The 17,864-nt window shown below is 37.1% G+C and overlaps 1 protein-coding gene across 1 annotated transcript; it reads left to right on the top strand.

Moving 5' to 3' along the window:
* The first annotated feature begins 4,071 nt into the window (after positions 1 to 4,071).
* LOC131332483 (putative glucose-6-phosphate 1-epimerase) lies at positions 4,072 to 17,104 on the top strand. The gene is made up of 9 exons (XM_058366759.1): positions 4,072 to 4,489; positions 8,340 to 8,414; positions 11,096 to 11,152; positions 11,234 to 11,394; positions 11,703 to 11,843; positions 12,368 to 12,470; positions 12,553 to 12,652; positions 13,000 to 13,246; positions 16,713 to 17,104. The coding sequence occupies exons 1-8, from the start codon at positions 4,394 to 4,396 to the stop codon at positions 13,212 to 13,214; spliced, it is 948 nt and encodes a 315-aa protein (XP_058222742.1). The 5' UTR covers positions 4,072 to 4,393; the 3' UTR covers positions 13,215 to 13,246; positions 16,713 to 17,104.
* The last annotated feature ends 760 nt before the right edge of the window (positions 17,105 to 17,864 follow it).

Here is a 17,864-nt window from a genome sequence, read left to right as displayed (position 1 = left end):
GACAACAGAGAAAAAAATGTTCACATTGATGGTTTTTTCCCTTTTTTTTGTATCGAGCAAGTACAATGCTACTTATGTTTTCATAATCTATATGTTTTCATAATAGATTGATCAAACCATGCAAGTTGGGACTAAAGAGTTGCTCCCATTTTATGCATGAAAAGAATTATACGAACATACCTTTATTAATTCAAATTTTGAAGTGTAAATAAAATTAATTCAAATTGTAAAAAATATTCAAAGTTAAAGAAAGTAAAGGAACAAAAACTACAAAATCTCACACTCAAAGTTCCCCCCTCCCCATGCGCACTCTCTCACAATTTCCACCCCTACCCCACTTCTCTCTCTCTCAATTTTAAAAAAATCAAAATTGTAAGAATTTAAAATTGAAAGTTTAAAGACTTTTGAGCCTAACTATATTGGTCCATAGTATAGATTATATTATCATACCTTTTGGGATTGCAAAAAATGCACATGAATATCTTATAAAGACTATATATAAAGTGGGCATAAAGATACACATGTCATTCTTCTTGGCATAGTTGAAAAATAAATAACAAGTTTCATTTATTCGTGAATTCAATTAATGCCAAATAACAATTTGTTCCACTCGTGTCAATAGACTGAAATGCATGGTTTGAACCTTTATCCCCAGGTAATACTCGGTTTCGAGTCTTGTCAGTGACAAGGAGGAGTGGGGGTAAACACTTATGCCCACTTATATCTAGGTGGTGCTTTGGTGATAGTATGTCCTCTTAGACAATAGCTATGGCTCGAATCGGACATTCCATAACAAGTAGAGAGCCCCTATGGTCACACCCAATGGGGGTTGCTACGCTAGTTGCCCCCTCCCACTATTTTTTCTGATAAAAAAAAAAAAAAAAACCTTACAAATGTTTCTAATTTGGAGGGAAGGGCATTCTCAAAATTTTCTTGACCATCTTTTTGTCATCACAAACTTAGTTGGAAGTAATCATGCTAAAACTGTTTTTGTTTGTATCAAAATTGTAGTGCATAATAGTCTTATACGTTGCATATAAGCTATAAGGCTTTTATGCATTACAATTTTGTCCTAAGGCACAAACAAAACAATTTTGATATTAGCAGGGCCGGCTAAAGAGAGAGGCCAAGGAAGCACATGCTTCGGGCCCCCCAAAAATGTTAGGAGAATTTTTAGGCCGGCCCCAAAAATTAAGTTCGGATCTAATTTAGTCTCGCACAATTATTTGCATTTTTTATTCCAACCATGTCCCTGCCTTCCTCACACGCTCAGCACACGGAGCTAAAGAGCATCTAGTATAGAAAAATTATCCAGTACTCCATAAGCATTGGTGCACCATTAAAACATTATTTAAATTTCAAGAAGTCATATCTTTTGTTGTAGATATTCATTTTTTAAAAAAATTACATTTTTGGAACCTATTCGACGATATCTACTGAACAAGATTCATATTGAATATGAAATTACGTAAGATTAAAAAAAAATACCTTTTGCTATGAGAACTGTTTCTATGAGAATTATTTATATGAGAATTGACTCTATGAGAATTGTCACTATGAAAACTGTTTCTATGGGAACTGTCTCTATGAGACTGGTTATAAAAACTTTGTCTACTGTATCAGTTCTCATAGAAAATACATAGTTCACATAGTTTCACCACAAACTAAAATACACAGTTCACACAGTTCTCATAAATAACATAATTGTCATGAATAATGGATAATACACAGTTCTTATAGAAAATAGACAGTTCTCATAGAAAAATGCACAGTTTTCATACAAAATATACAGTTCTCATAGACAGTTCTTATAGAAAATAGACAGTTCTCATAGAAAAAATACACAATTTTCATACAAAATATACAGTTTTCATAGACAGTTTTCATGAACAATACACAGTTCTCATAGAAAATACATAAATGAACAAAAATACACAATTCACATATGTGAACTAGCCGACTACACTATTTACATTTGCAGTTCACATACACAATTCACAATTCGAATACACAATTTACATACACATAGCCTTATCACAGTTCACATGGCCTAACTTGGTTACGAAATTGAGATCTCCAAGCTCATCAAAATGCACATTCAAGTGGGTTTCAATGCCATTATTTACCCAAACAAAAAAAAAGGATAATTGCCACATGCCCACAGTGCACCGTCCACAACTGTTGCGTCAAATAAATGCGCTCCTGTTAATTTATCAAGGGCGCCGCTATTCGCAGCCCTTTATTTTCTCCCGTAACCCACTAAATTTCGGTAAATGGTTGTTGAAAATCATAAATAACATTTCGGTAAATTGCTGTTGAAAACAAGATTATATTTCGGTAACTACATGTCGAAAATATGTTCAACTTTCGGTAAACAACTGCCGAACATGCATTTTCGGTAAACATCTGTTGAAAAAAATATTATATTTCGATAATTGGATGCTGAAAATATATCTCAATTTTGGTAACTAACTGTCGAGTATAATTGAAAATTTTTAACGAGCTATGGGAGTAAATAGAGGGCTGCGAATAGCAGCGCCCTTTATCAAACGAAAACTCGGAAACCTCTGACGACAAGAAATACGGTCGCGTTAATTCCTCCAATTCCCTTGATGTTGATGGAAATTCGAATGTTAGTTATAAGGGAAGCGATAAGAGTGCTGATTTAGAATTCGTGAAAATGGCCATCAAGGAGAGAGGAGATCGCGTCGACGACCAGCCGTTGGAGTCGCCGGAGATGGACGAATCGTCAGAAGAGTGAAGAAAACTCTTGCTCGGAGGGAGGAGATTGCGTCGACAATGAGCTGTCGGAGTCGCCGGAGATGGACGAGCCATCGGAGTAGCAAAGGTTTCTCTTGCTCGGAGAGAGGCTTGCACTCGAACTGAGAAATCTACTCGTGATGTTATTGTGGACCTGGCTTGAAGGGACTGGAAAAGCTCATATTCTCTCACAGAGATTAGGGAAAGGGAGAGGGGCAAACAAGTCAACACGTAACATAACCAAACGTAGGCTCGGCAATAAAATTTAGGGGATGAAACCAAATCTAAAAATTAGGATTGGCCTCTAATATTCTAAAAATGTTAAAAACGAGGGGCCCTCACAATTTTAGAATCTCTATATATATATATGTGGCCCAAATAAATTTTGCCCTGAACCTCTTTTACATAAAATAAACCCAATTGAAATTTAAGAGTCACAAAATAAGCCCAAATGATGGAATTACTCTTTATAAACACTGGGACAATCAAAAAAAAAGAAAAGGAAAAGAAACACCTGAGGAGTAATGGTTTTTTATTTTTATTTTTATAATGGTGGAATTACTCTTTTGTAAGGGTTTTTTTAGATCAATTTTGTATGAGAAATATAGAGAAACTTCATTCAAGAGGTTCGTTTCCGGTTATAAACTGGCCTGGGATATTAGCAACACCATTTATTCTAAGGTACTGCTAGTTAATGCACAAAAGTGCAGTATGTATACTCTGATAAAAACATGCCAAAGCATGTATGGCAATATGATCGTCGTGTTTTCTGTCCAAAAAAGCAAACTACGGTAGTAGTTATATTTTGTACATTTAAATAATTCATCTGTTTGGAACAATATTTTTGTCCTTTTTTTTTTCCCCTCCTTTTAATAGGATTTGAGTTGATTTTTTTTTGGATTAATCATTTATCTTCACAAATCGCATTCAACATTAAAAAAAGTGAGTTAAAATTAGAAGTCAGAAATTTTTTGGAGATTTTTCAATTTTGATTCATATGTTGTTTTTACTATTCTATTTCTACCGTAGAGACGGAAACTTAATCTTAGAAATTTAGTACTGAATAGTACTTCCTCACTTTCTAAATAAGTAAGTATCCGATCCATAAACTTAGGCCTTTAAAAAAATACATATTTTCCGGTTTAAAAGTTCAAATTTTGTTCTCACAACTTAAAAGATCTGTCAATTTGTGAAAAAAGGGGGATTAGTAAAGGTTGCATCTCTAATCTAAACATGAATAGCACTATTATGTTTTATATATCTTTAAAAAAATACAGATACAGGGATAGTATCAAAATTTCCACTTGCCCATACTCGTACCCTTCCGAGGAAAAAAATACTCGTACCCTGAATCGAGATCGAGAGGGAGAGGGAGAGGGAGAGGGGAGAAACCAGGGACAGACTCGCAAGGAGAGGGAGAGAAAGAAAGAAAGAAGGGAAAGGGGACAAATCAGAGAAGAGAAAGAGAAATATACTCTTTTCTTATAGAGAGAGCGTGTCTATATAAGTGGTAGTGGTGGGTGGGTGGGTGGGTGGGTGAGAGAGAGAGAGAGAGAGAGAGAGAGAGAGAGAGAGAGAGAGAGAGGTGATTTGTACGGGAGTTTGAGCTATAACACAGACAGAGAGAAGAGAAATGTCGAATAGCGAAAGGGTTCCTGTTGAGCTTTGTAAGGGCGTCAATGGCCTCGAAAAGGTTGTCCTCCGCGAGGTTCGTGGCAGCTCTGTTGAGGTAATACTCCATCATACTCTCTCTCTTGTGTGTGTATGTGTGTATCTATCTATCTATCGATATACATAAATGTGCGTGCGTTCTAATTACTCAACTCGTGCCCAACGTCTGTAATTCTCCAATCATCATTTTCGTTTAACATCTAGTACTAGTATTTATTCATGCGGAGTACGTGGTGCGATCTGATGCTGTGTATGGTACTTGATGTCTCTGTGGAGTGTTTTGGGCGTCCCACTTCTTCAAAATCTTGGTTTATGCATAGTTTTGAGATGAATTTCCTGGTAATTTCCTACCAATTTGCATTTTGGTTTGTATTTGATTGGTCATTACGTTAGTTTACGGTTGATAATTAGTGAGATCTTGATCTGAATCTTGGACTTAATCTTAGATGCTGATTTCCTATATCCAAAACACATACACCCACACGCATGCACAAGGGGATGACGATATCTGTTGCTGATAAGGCTATCAGGGGTTAAATCCTTCTCTATTTACATATGACACAGAATATGTTATACTTAATAATTAAAAGAGGGACAGTGTTGGCTGTTGCTGTAGTCCCCTTCCTTACCAAAACCTGGGTAAGTTGCACTTCCCTGCTATGTTGTTAAATTCCATTCTTCGTTTCAGTTTCATCCATCTAGAAAGTGGTTTGCAATGCGTTTATTGTGATAACCGTCGCTTTTGTAAGTGTTTGGGAACATCTATGCCGGAGCACTAAACTTTTGAAGGAAAATTATTTATTCTTTTTGAGGGCATATTTTAATTGGACTTAAGATCAAGCAGACAATGTGAAATGTTAACTTGTACATACTTGCTGATACTTCATTTGCAATAATTATTGAGGTATTAAATTGATGAGCCATACCTTGAAGTTGTGGGAAGGAGTTATTGAGTATCACCTAAGAAAGATGACAAGTGTATCTAAGAATCATTTTGGGTTTATGCATGGTAGATCAACTACGGATGCTATCTACATGTTAACAAGATTAGTCAAAAAGCATAGAGAGAAAGGACCTTCACATAGTTTTCATAGACTTACAAAAAGTATATGATAAGGTGCCCAAAGATATTATATGGGGGTTGAAGAGAGAACGGTTGTGACAAAAGGGTATATTTATGCAGCAATTAAGGACATGAATGAAGGTAATAGTAAATTAGAAACTTGGAGAGAAGCATTGGAGTAAAAAAGATTTAGGATCAATAGGAGTAAAACAGAGTACTTGGAATGTAGGTTTAGTGATAGTCAAAGTGCTGGTGTTGACACAATGACCCTCCTAAATAAGGAATTACGAAGAAGCTATGAAGTATCGACACTTCTAGAGGTCGCCATATCCGCGTATTGGACACAGGGACATGCCAGGGGATGTATGTAGGGCTGCAGACGAATCGAGCAGCTCGTGAATCAGCTTGACTCGTTCAATAATCGAGCCGAGCTCGAGCTCAAGTTTTGGGATCACTTACGAAACGAGCCGACCCGAGCTTGCGTGACACTCAAAAGCTCGGTTCGTTTGTATAGGCTCGGCTCGTTTGAAGAGGCTCGTTAAGTAAATTAGTAAGGCTTGACTCATTAAACGAGCCGAGCTCGAGTTTTAGGCTCGTTTAGTAAACAAGCCGAGATCGAGCACTACGAAACTTGGCTCATTTACACCCCTAGACGTATGAGACACACCACGTGGTGTGTCCTTTAAATTAAATTAACTTTTGGAGGGGGACACCACATGGCTGGGACACATCTCTCTCTCTTTCGATCAGTCTCTGTCACTCTCGCTCTCTCTCACTCTCGCGCTGTATCTCTCTCTCTCTCTCTCTCTCTCTCTCGCTATATACATTTACATATATGTATGTATTGGTATATATTTGATGGTATATATCTTTGTCACTATGTGTGTATATCTTACATGTGTGTGTGTGTGTACTGTTATAATAGCAGTACATAACATTGTATGCATCTTACATATAAAAAAAAGTGTATATATCTTTGTATATAAAATGTCTCTCTATATAAAATGTTATTGCGTACATTTATGATATATTTCTATGTATAGTTATTTATCTAATTATTTTTGCCATGTCCCCCACTGTGTCTGTGTCCCCTTCCCGTGCCCATATCCGTGTCCGTGTCTGTCTCTTGCTACATAGCCAAGAAGCGAGTGTTTTAAGTGTCTTGGGTCATTTTTTGTAAGGATGGAGAGATTGGAGATGCTGTAACGCATAGAGCACAAGTTGAGGATGAATTGGGCCCTGCCTTCAGACTGGTCAGAAGTCCAAACTCCTGAAGGGAGCTTGGGCCTTCAGACGATCCCTTAAAGCTCATACCATGATTCGATAGTCCTTCTGTCGCGAGCGACTTGGGCCCTGCCTTCAGCCCAAGTGTGACTCAATGACCTCAGTAGTGGGTTGTCCTTCAGCTGTGACAACCTTCGCTCCCGAGGTCACCTTGTTTCCTTAAGTCCTTCAGATTTGGTACCATGTACCTACAATTGCATCGTTGGGAACTGATTTTCTGCCTGCTTGTTGCCTAAGAAAATCAGGCAAAAAGTCATTAGAAAATTTGTTCATCCAGCCCCCGGCCCCCCACTGCCAAGTGTGGAATGCGGTTTAAGCAAGCAACCCAGCCACTTCATGCAAATTATGTGTGAGGTTTCTGGTTTTGTATGTACTCCATCTTGCCATTCTTTCTACCCTTTCCAGCGTTGTCGATTGTTGGAGGCTATAAGTTGAGAATGACCTTTCTGCACTTCTTCAGTTACCAATAACTTGTTAGAAAAAGAAGTTGTCTCTGTTAATGAACATATCGAAGCTCTCAAAGGTTGAAGGGGAAAATATTTTGGCAAATGGCAATCATGTGATTAAGTGTTGATTACTAGTACCTACCAGTATTGAGGATTAGACCAAGTTCATCTCAATTGGAATTTCTCGGGATATGCAAGTTTAGATTGTTTGATGGTCCAATAGAAGAAACTATTCGTGTGTTGCTTTGTGTTGTACCTGCTTACTTGTGGGTGGTGATTTTTTGGTTGATAATATTTTCATGGGCATTTTACCTCTAGGTCCTGAAAATAGAAAGTAATTCCCACCAAGTCTCCTCTAATTACGAAACACTAAAACCCTATGAAAGTGCCTAAAACCCTAAACACTGTAAGTGCCTAACCCCTAGGGCACCCTATGAAAGTGCCTAAACCCCAGGGTACCCTAAAAAAATGCCTAAACCCCTAGGGTACCCTATGAAAGTGTCTAAATCGCTAAAACCCTATAATAGGAAAGTGCACCCTAAAACTCCTATGAAAGTGCCTAAACCTAAACCCTAGAGCTCTATAAAAGCGCCTAAACCTAAACCTTAGGGTACCCTAAACCTTAGAGTATCCTAAAACCTAAAATCTTAAGGTACCCTAAAACACTAGGGTACCCTAAAACCCTAAAATCCTAGGGTACCCTAAGATTTTAAGATATCTAAGCATACTAGGGTACCACAAAACCCTAGCATACCCTAAACCCTAGGTGACACTTCTATTAATGGTAAATGTATTTTTGTAAAAGTGGACCTAGTGGTAATTAAGTGTTTCATCTCTCCTTAATGGGAATTAAGTGTCACTTTTCTGTACTTAGAGGTAATTTTCTCTATTTTCATTTTGAGTTTGTAATATGGATGTATTGTTGATAATATCCTCTTTTTGATGTTTGCATGGACATTTCTAGCTTTGCTATGTCTGTGTAAAAAAAAAATGTTTGATGGAGTTGCAACTTTCTGTGTCTTCTGTGCTTAAGTTATCTTAATGGAAATTGTGTAACTACACCTTGCTTGTTTGTTCTGTTGTGTTATTTACAGTAAATCCATCCTTTTGTGCAGGTGTATCTTTATGGAGGTCATGTGACATCTTGGAAGAATGAGCATGGAGAGGAGTTACTTTTTGTTAGTAGTAAGGTACTACACATTTCAACTGGTCTTTCCGTTGGTTTATTTGCTTCAAATTTACTGCAGCGGAGCATTTTTTTTTTACTGAACAGAAGTCCTGCATGATCAATTTAATCTTCTTCTCCCTGCAGTAAATGTGATATTCACCAAGAAAAATTCACGCAAAGCTAGTTTTGTCCACCAAAGTGCATGGTCTGTATTACAACAGAATGGCATATTTGTGAGATGCAGCCCACAAAATGCCATTCGGAAGAGGAAACTTTTTGAGTTCTGTTCATGGTCTCATATTGTTGGACGAGGGCTAAGTTTTCTTAGGCAATCAAATAAACTTACCAAAGTAATCATAGTGCTGAGAATGTTCAAGAAATTAAGGCTTTGAATGCTCAATGTATGGTTGTTGGTTCATCACAATGTTCTAAAAATCGCTAGGCGCTAGTCGGGCGGAAAAGGGGTGCCTAGCGGCTAGGCGCCAACTAGTCGGCCGCCTAGGGCCTAGGCAGGGACTAGGCGCCCGACTAGTCGGCTGTCTAATCTAGGCGTCGAACCACCGCCTAGCGCCTAGGCGGGGACTAATCGGCCTAGGCGGCCGCCTTTTAGAACACTGGTTCATCATAGGCTAGAAAAAAACAAACGAAAACAAAATGTTATTGTTAGTTCTGGGTCCAATAGTTGCTTAACTGCTGTAGGAAAATTATGAGGTAGAATAGCGATAGTGTGATACAAATGATAAGTTATGCAAATTATTTGTTGTCAAGAAGCTCTGTCTATTGGTTTTCATTCTTTGGCGCCTGTTGTATTGCGGTTATTGGTGGTTGAGATAGTTTTTGGTCCGAGAGTTATAAATGATTTCTAAAGTATTTAACTTTAATTTGCAAATAGTGGTGGTTCTTTAGTTCTTCAGCTGGTGTATGACATATTTGATTGCCTTAGCTGCTGCTGACCTTCCTGCTGCTCTTCATGATTTCCATTTACGAAGTCTTAGAACCCAAACAACCCTCCCCTTTCCTTCTTTCTCTCTCTCTCTCTGTCTTAGAACCCAAACAACCCTCCCCTTTCCTTCTTTCTCTCTCTCTCTCTGGCTAGACTTCTAAATTATTTGAAGAGGAGGGCCATTGAAACATCACATGGAGCACGTGTGGGGCATAATGGAGCAAAATTTTGGATGAATGTTGAATCTTTATTTGTTTTATTTTAATTTACTATGATGCTGGAAAAATTTTCTAACACTGTATTGGTTTTCTCCGTAGTTATAGGTGATTCTAATTTCTGTAGTTTTAGTAGTTGCTGGAAATTAGTAATGGTCATACTTTAAGGGGTCTAAATTGGCTCAAGATTGTTTTTGAAATTTTCATTTGGAATTTGAGTTGGTCTATATGTGAGTTGTCAAATATGCTTTGTTTGTAAATTCAATTCTAAGTCCTCATTGTATTTGTATCTTTTCATTTATTTGTAGTCCCATTGATTTAATAGAGTTGATATTGTGGAGATGGAGAGCTGAATTATGAGATTTTGTGTGTGAATTTGCTCAACCCTCGCAGTATCTCATTAGTCATTACCTTCCTAAACTTAAATCTTAGGATACTGGGATACGTGTCCCCAAATTGGGCATGGGTACGGGCCTACGTTCTAAACACTTGATTGTAGTATATATTGCTTTTATCTTTTTAGAATGTGTACCGTAAATTATATTAAGAAATGTATTTAAACAAGAAGGGGTTAAGAAAAATATGTTTTTGCTATTTCCTGTCCATGTGAAATACTCGAAATATTACTTTTCTAGCTAATTTGATATTCCTTTTTTGTAAGTATCATAACAATTAGAGGATCTGAGTGTCCAAAATGGATGCAGGTGTAGGACACATTGACACGAGTACTTGAGCCAAAATGAAGGATCCATGTAACATAGCTCATTTGTGCTAATAATCCAAACACGGATCTGGAGTTATAGTGAACTTTTCAGGCCTGAGTACCCTCTATCTGAACCCTAGCATAGGTGCCTGGCCCAACAAAACCCTATCATCAACTGTTGATGCAACTTTAACTTATCAAATTTGTCAGTTCTTTAGTAAGATGATATAAGCTCCTTTCCTTTGGAAAAATTTATTGGGCTCATTGAATCTTAGTCCTCTCTGTGTAGATCTTCACATCCTTGTGCTACTATCTATTGTCGCCGTCAACCGTATCCTTCCTGTTGAACGGCAACCTTGTCTCATACCCTTCATATTATGTAGCAAAACTAAGTAATTTTTTATTGCTCACCAACAGAAATGATTATGCCTGCCACCTCGTATGCCTTCAATTTTGGATTTTGTGGATTAACGGGGACTCTGGATTTGCTTTGTAGCTTAGTTCGATTTATGAAATTATTCTTACATGTATGGATATGTTAAAAAGCGAGCATTGCTTGGGCTTGATTGAGAAATCTCATAGGCATAGACAACGATAACAACATTCTCGGGGGTGATTACTCGAGGCCTGTTCTGGAATTTGGCTTTCTAGTTTTTTTTTTCTTCCAGTTCCATTTATGTATTCCGAATCTTTCTTGTTGAGTTGTGTTGTAAGTTCAACCCACTGCCATGCTTCATCTAGATTATTCTTGAATTGATATAAGTGATGGCAATTAGCTGAGAATATGTGAGGTCTATTGTAGTCGTCCAGATTTTGGAGTGATCTTTTTGTCCCTTGTGCAGGCTATTTTTAAGCCTCCAAAGCCGATTCGTGGAGGCATTCCTATATGCTTTCCTCAAGTATGGGCTTCTCAACCTTTACTTCATGATTGTCTTTGGTAAAGTTTGTCCTGGTCAAAGAAACTTGCTCCATCTGTGCAGTTTTCGAATCATGGCCCTCTTGAGCCGCATGGATTTGCTAGAAACAGGATTTGGAGCATTGATACTGATCCACCTCCTTTTCCAACAAGTTCCTCCAGTAAGGCTTTTATTGATTTGATCCTAAAGCCCTCTGAGGAAGATTTAAAGATCTGGCCTCACAGGTACAGTTTGGGAACTTTACTTTCTTATGCATTTGTCGGAAGAATTAACGTTCTATCAGCATATTTTTTCAATTTCCTCAGAATGAATCACGATCAGAACTCTTATTTTGAGTGGGTAAGCAAAAGTGTGGAGGAATTTTGCAGGATTTTTATTTGATAAATCTGCCAAAGTGAATGTTAATAACTTCCTCTCTTTTTTTCTTCTTCTGCTTTTAGGCTTCTGTTTTTACTTTCTACTCGGTAATTTTTTGGTCAGGTTTGATATTAATTTTTCCTTCTAACCTTGTATATTTATCAATCTCCTGTAGCTTCGAGTTTCGTTTGAGGGTAACCTTGGGACCTGGAGGAGATTTGATGTTGACATCTCGCATCAGAAATACCAGCACTGATGGGAAACCATTTAGTTTCACATTTGCATATCATACCTATTTCTCTGTTTCAGACATCAGGTGTGTGTTGAATGTGATTTTACTTGTTTTTCACTTTAACGAAGCTTTTGGTCATAAATATAACTTTTTGGTTGAAGATGTCTAAACTTTGATATGTGCCTTTGCCCTTAGGCATTTGAAACAAAGACCAATATAACTCTGTGCTTAAAAAAGTGCTGCCTGTGCCCTTTTTTTTTCTCCTATTAATCATGTTTGTATACCTTTTAAACAGGACAAGTGTTTGGAAGGTTCACATAGAGCTTTTAAGGCTCTTAGTCCAAAATTGATTCGCTAAATGTAAAATTTTTCATTTTTGGGAGAGTTTGGATGGGCCGTTTTCAAGACTCCTCCTTTGGTAATGAATGATTTCATTGTTAATAGTTTTAGTTCAAGCATGATATGCCATGTCCACCAGTCATCTGTGTACTGTTACAGGTTTGTGGTTCCTGTTGCAATGTTTAGCTTAGATCATTTTTAGTAACTTTTGGTGGAATATGATCTGCAGCTTTGCACTGTCTTTGATTAGCTTATTTGCGTCTATTCAGTGAAGTTCGAGTAGAAGGATTGGAAACACTGGATTATCTTGACAACTTGCAGAATAAGGAGCGATTTACTGAACAAGGGGACGCAATAACTTTTGAATCAGAAGTAAGTTCAGGAAATCAATCTGCTTTCCCTACTTCTGAGCACATGGTTTACCATCTTAAGATATCTTGTCAATGCTGTGCAGGTGGACAAAATATACCTCAGCACACCTACAAAAATTGCAATTTTGGATCACGAGAAGAAACGGACATTTGTTATTCGCAAGGATGGGCTTCCAGATGCTGGTGAGAATAACCTTTTTTATGTTCTCTCTTCTAGGGTCAGCTGTCGCCTGTTTGTATATTAGGACTTGAGTTTGCTAGTTGGATGCTAATGGATTGAAGATTTGTTTCATCTTATGGACTATCAGCCGATAAATTGCTCACTGTGGTCTTTTATTTTATAAAAACCTAGTCATAGCATTGTTATGATCAACATTTTTTGGATACCTTGTCTGTGCACACTGTACATGTACTCTATACATAGCTTTCTTTCAGCCAAGCACTTGTTTTCTTCTGTTTCCACTGAGCCTGTTGAGTTTATAAGATATGTCTTTCAGCAGTGTGATATTTCATGACTTTTTCCTCTGCAGTGGTATGGAATCCCTGGGATAAGAAGGCAAAGGCCATGGCTGATTTTGGAGATGATGAGTACAAGCATATGTTGTGTGTGGAGACTGCTGCGGTGGAAAAACCCATAACATTGAAGCCTGGGGAGGAATGGAGAGGAAGGCAAGAACTTTCCGCTGTTCCTTCCAGTTATTGCAGTGGGCAGCTTGATCCGCAGAGGGTCCTTCAGAGCAGTTAAAAATCCCATTTTGTGGTCTAAATCCTGTACAGGTACTTTTTCTTTGATTATTTTGTTTAACCATCTCAAATACTGGGTTTAGTATTTATATGAATGTGTCAACTTGGTGGTGTTTGAAATAGGGAAGAGAAGATTGCCTATGCCACCATTTGGTTGATTGAAAGCCATGCCATTTATTTTCTATTTTACTTTACTTAGCTATAAAAAGGTAAGTAGAATTTGAATTATATAAGAACCTATTATGTACTTTTAAATGTATAAATATGATAATAATCAAATGCATCACACACATATGCTCACGTATGTTGGCTTGTATTGTGGTACTAAACCATGTCTTGTTTGTGTGAAGGAATGTTGAAATATGGTACAGTGTGCAATTATTTAGGTTGATAAGTTCTAAACCTTGAAGTTCTGCCTGATGGATGTTGAGTCTTGATTGCATGAATTTTGTGGATGTCTGGTAGCCGCATGTGCTTGTTTATTTTGCAGTTTCAAACAGATATAGAGTGAGAGGCGTAAATGGTCCCAATCAGAAAGGAATTCAACACCTGGAAATAACATTTGTCAAAAGCAGCCAAGCCTGCTTATGTTAGAGCACAGTTCTGCATTAAGACTATGTTTGGCATGTGTTTTTATATATCGTCCAATTCGTTTTTGGGGTTTCACGTGTGTCATTTAATTAACTCACTTTTAACACTTGCTCAGAGTAGTTCCATTTGAGATGGTTGTGGAATTTGTGGTCTTGAAACGAACACTTGCATTGCTAAAACTTATACCAACTGGTGTGCTTAGAGTGTCTCCAAGGCTGCTAGCTACTTGGTACCATTAGCTAAACTAGTTAGGCAAACTTCATTTTCAGTGTTCCAAGGGGCTCTTTATTCCACCAGGCATTTTGCCTTTGGGTGATTCCGCTCTCTTCATGTACCTGCAAGCCAAGGCTGGCTAAGTACAGACAGTTTATTTTTTTGCCTCCTCTCTACCCTTTTGCTGCTAATATCCCAGCCCATTTCTATTTTTTTTTTCCTGCCTAACATAGCTTATCTAGTATCTTCAATTCTTTTAATTGTGCTACACCCAACAATATTAAACTATTGGCACCCATTTTTCAACAGTTTTTGGAAACTAATTTTTTTTCCAACAAAATTTCAATAAACAATATTATTACCCAAACATAACTTTATTTAGTGAAAATGAACTACCACAAAGCGAATAATAATAATAACAAACAAACTACTACATCAAGTAATTGAGAATTTTTCCCCATTGAATGAAAAAAAATATAAATTAAGTGGATGCTTATATTTATGATTATTCTTTTTTTAATTTGTCAAGTTAGTTTGGATGAATAGCTAAATTAGAGAGTAGCATTGGAGTGGGTATACAAAAGAAGGAGCAGGCATATTGTTGAGTGTACCCTTAAAAAAAAAAAAAAAAACTTTTAGCTAGTCATTAATTTTCAAGGTTGTCAAATCGTGAATCGAATCAAGAACCGGATTGACTCTTTTCCGATTCGTGAATCGAATTGGATTGTGAATTGTAACGATTCAGTCCAAATTTCAAAATACATTGGAAAATGTATCTATGCACCTACATAATAAACATACACGGTAAAATCAAATAATTTAAGTTTAAATTAATTTTAAAGTTTATTTCTATTATTAATTGATGATCTTGTGGTCTAATAGGAAAGACACTTGTGGATAATAGGAAAATGGGAAAATTAGCCATAAGGACAGTAAAATAGTTTTCATTTAGGGGAAGGACGCCAGTAAAATAGTTTTCAGTGGAGGTCCTTCAACTTTTTGAGTTTTTTAGCCATAAGGCCAAAACATGTTATAGGGTTTTAGGGCGCACTTTCCTATTATAGGGTTTTAGTGGTTTAGACAATTTCACAGGATACCCTAGGGTTTTAGGCACTTTCAAAGGGTACCCTAGAGTTTTAGGCACTTTTATAGACACATTTGTCCTTATGTTTGATTGCAAAAGGTGCTTGTCCTTGAGCTCAAAAAATGTAAATATGAGGGATTTTTGGCTAAGTCTCTCAAAATAAATACTATGGCAAAATGGATATGTGCATATAGCCATATAGATGTTAAAGACTCATTATAAATGAAAGCTTAGCTTTAACACAATAAAAGTTTGTAGCCTAACAGGTACAAAACTCAGTTGTATGGCAAAATATTTGTGCTGGTCCGAGGCTCTGAGCCTTGCCCCAGTGTAGATTTAGAGGATACAATAAGTAAAAGATGAATTTAGATTACATAATTACCACTTAGTAAATTAAAACTATAACATTTTAAAGACAATGAGCATATCTATTGACTCATATTGTAATAAAATCTGAAAATTTAATCGAAATAAAATAGATAACTCATGAGTATAAGGTATCGTAGTTGTAAACACCTTCAGCATTATCATTTTATGTTCAAGAAGAATGAGGTAAAAGGGTTAACAACATGCTCCGAAGAAGAATAATTACCAATCAACAAATGATTAACAAATTTTGCATGGGAATTGGGTTTTTCAGTATGTATGATCTTATATTCTTGCTTTTGTATGAGAAAAATTAAGGCAAAACCTCAAAAGTGGCATCCCATTAGTCAAATGCAACAACTGTGATAAACCTTAATTCACCTAAGATTTGTATTTTTTTTGTGTGAATTGTTAACCGAACCGTGAATCGGATGATTCACCATTGATTTTAGATAAACCTTGATTCACCTGTAGATTCGTATCGTTTTGACCTAAATCGTGAATCGAATCGCGAATTGTACGATTTTGAAAACTATGGTCATTTTACCTAGTAGACTTGGAGATGCTCTTATGTTAAGTTGAAAGGGATGCCATCTCAGATATATACACGTCTGATCTCAACAATTTTTGGTTTTACCCACTGGTAAGTTTAATTAGAAGCATTAGATAAGATTTTGACGTGCAGAGTTACACCATTAGGGTTCACTTGATAATTTGATTCTCTTGTAATCATCATTATCAATTACTTCTTTTGTGATGTTTAACATTTTTGTTTTAAGCATTTTGCTTGCTTTGGGCCTTCGCAATATTTTGTTTGTCAACTAGATGGCTAGGGTCTAAATAGGTTGTCTATGATATGTGAAGGGGTGCTTGGATTTCTCTTGCTTTATTATTCCTGCATCTTCTCGTGATTCCCGGTGCTTGTGTTTATTTGAGCTCTCAAACAGTTGGTCGCTCAAAGACCCTAATCATTCTTTATGCGGAGCATTAACCTTTAATGTTTTGTTACCCCCAATGATTGGGGACTACATGGGTTCTGTTTTTGTATCCGTCCGTCCGTCATCAGTTAATTGGATTTGTTTAGTGTGTGGTCATGTATCCAATCAGTTCTCCCTATCTGAAGGGTTGTCATGCACACACATAATCAGTTTTAGTTGTTTGCTATTTGCTCACACGGTGGTTTCATGGATTTTTTTTTTTTTTATAAGCGTGGTTTATGGATTTATGGGTAACCTATTTCTGCAGGGTTCTGTTGCAATACGTGGTTGGAGCATGAGAGGAACTTCTTGCTTTGGTGGTTTTATGTATTTATGGTTGACCTATTTCTGCTGGTGCTCTGTTGCAATATGTGGTTGGAGCATGAGAGGAACTTCTTGCTTTGGTTGTTTTATGTATTATTGCTTTGCTCTTTTTTTTTTTTTTCCTCCTCCCCCCTTTTAGGTTCCTTTGCATACAAACTTACAACCTCTCTCTCCCTGAATGAATTTTCTATATTGGGGTGGAAGATGGTGTTCAAGGGTAGAGTTGTTAAAAAATGTTTCGTTTGATGGTTGACTGTTTGGTAGCATGTCAAAAGTGGAACAAATGTGAATGGGTTGATCGGAAATTACTAGTGCTGTGTCGATAAGAATTACGAATATTTTGTCTATAAAGGGATATCCTTTTTCGGGCCAAGAGAGTGCAGGTATCACTCTTTGCGTTAGTTTTAGAGAGGGTCAGCTCCGGAAGCAGACAAGATAGATTGGAAGGTTTGCATTTCTTATTTTGTGATGATTTCGGTGCAAGTGCTTTGGCAATGACCCAAATCCTCCCAACTTCGGCATGGTTTGATGCACCTGGTATCTTGCAAGTACTACTCCTAGTACTTATAATGGAACTTGCCTGGGTCGAGGTTTGCCCATTTACATAAAGTTGAGCCCGTCTTATGAGCAAATCTCCATAGTTTCAATGAATTGCTTGGCTTTTCAGCTTCGCTAACAAGACGTACAGTGATTGGGCAGGACTCGGTAACTCACAAGAAAGAAAAACACAAAAAACTAAAAAATTCGTGCAGATGTATATTTGCTTATTTTGTAAATTTTAGTCCGAACAACCTGATTTGGGATATTTTCATGTATTACTTTCTGCTAGGGCTGTTTGCAGTTCGGTTTTGGGCGGATCAGTTTGGTTCCTAGGCAGATCTGCATCCGCCAAATTGTTGTTTTCTTCATCTATGAGTATTTCGCGGTTCGGTCGGTTTGGTTTGTGGTTTAGGTAGTTTGACTTGGTCGGTTTGGGCGGATTTGAAACAACCTAAGTACTTCGAAAAAATCTAAAAAGCTTTCAAAACTTTTCATCTGAAAAAATGTTACATTACTCAAGTAACATTTTTTAAAATAAAGCACGTTCATATCTGCT

This window comes from Rhododendron vialii, chromosome 1a, assembly GCF_030253575.1.
Source record: "Rhododendron vialii isolate Sample 1 chromosome 1a, ASM3025357v1".
NCBI lineage: Eukaryota > Viridiplantae > Streptophyta > Magnoliopsida > Ericales > Ericaceae > Rhododendron > Rhododendron vialii.
This window is presented reverse-complemented; position numbering and strand designations above follow the sequence as displayed.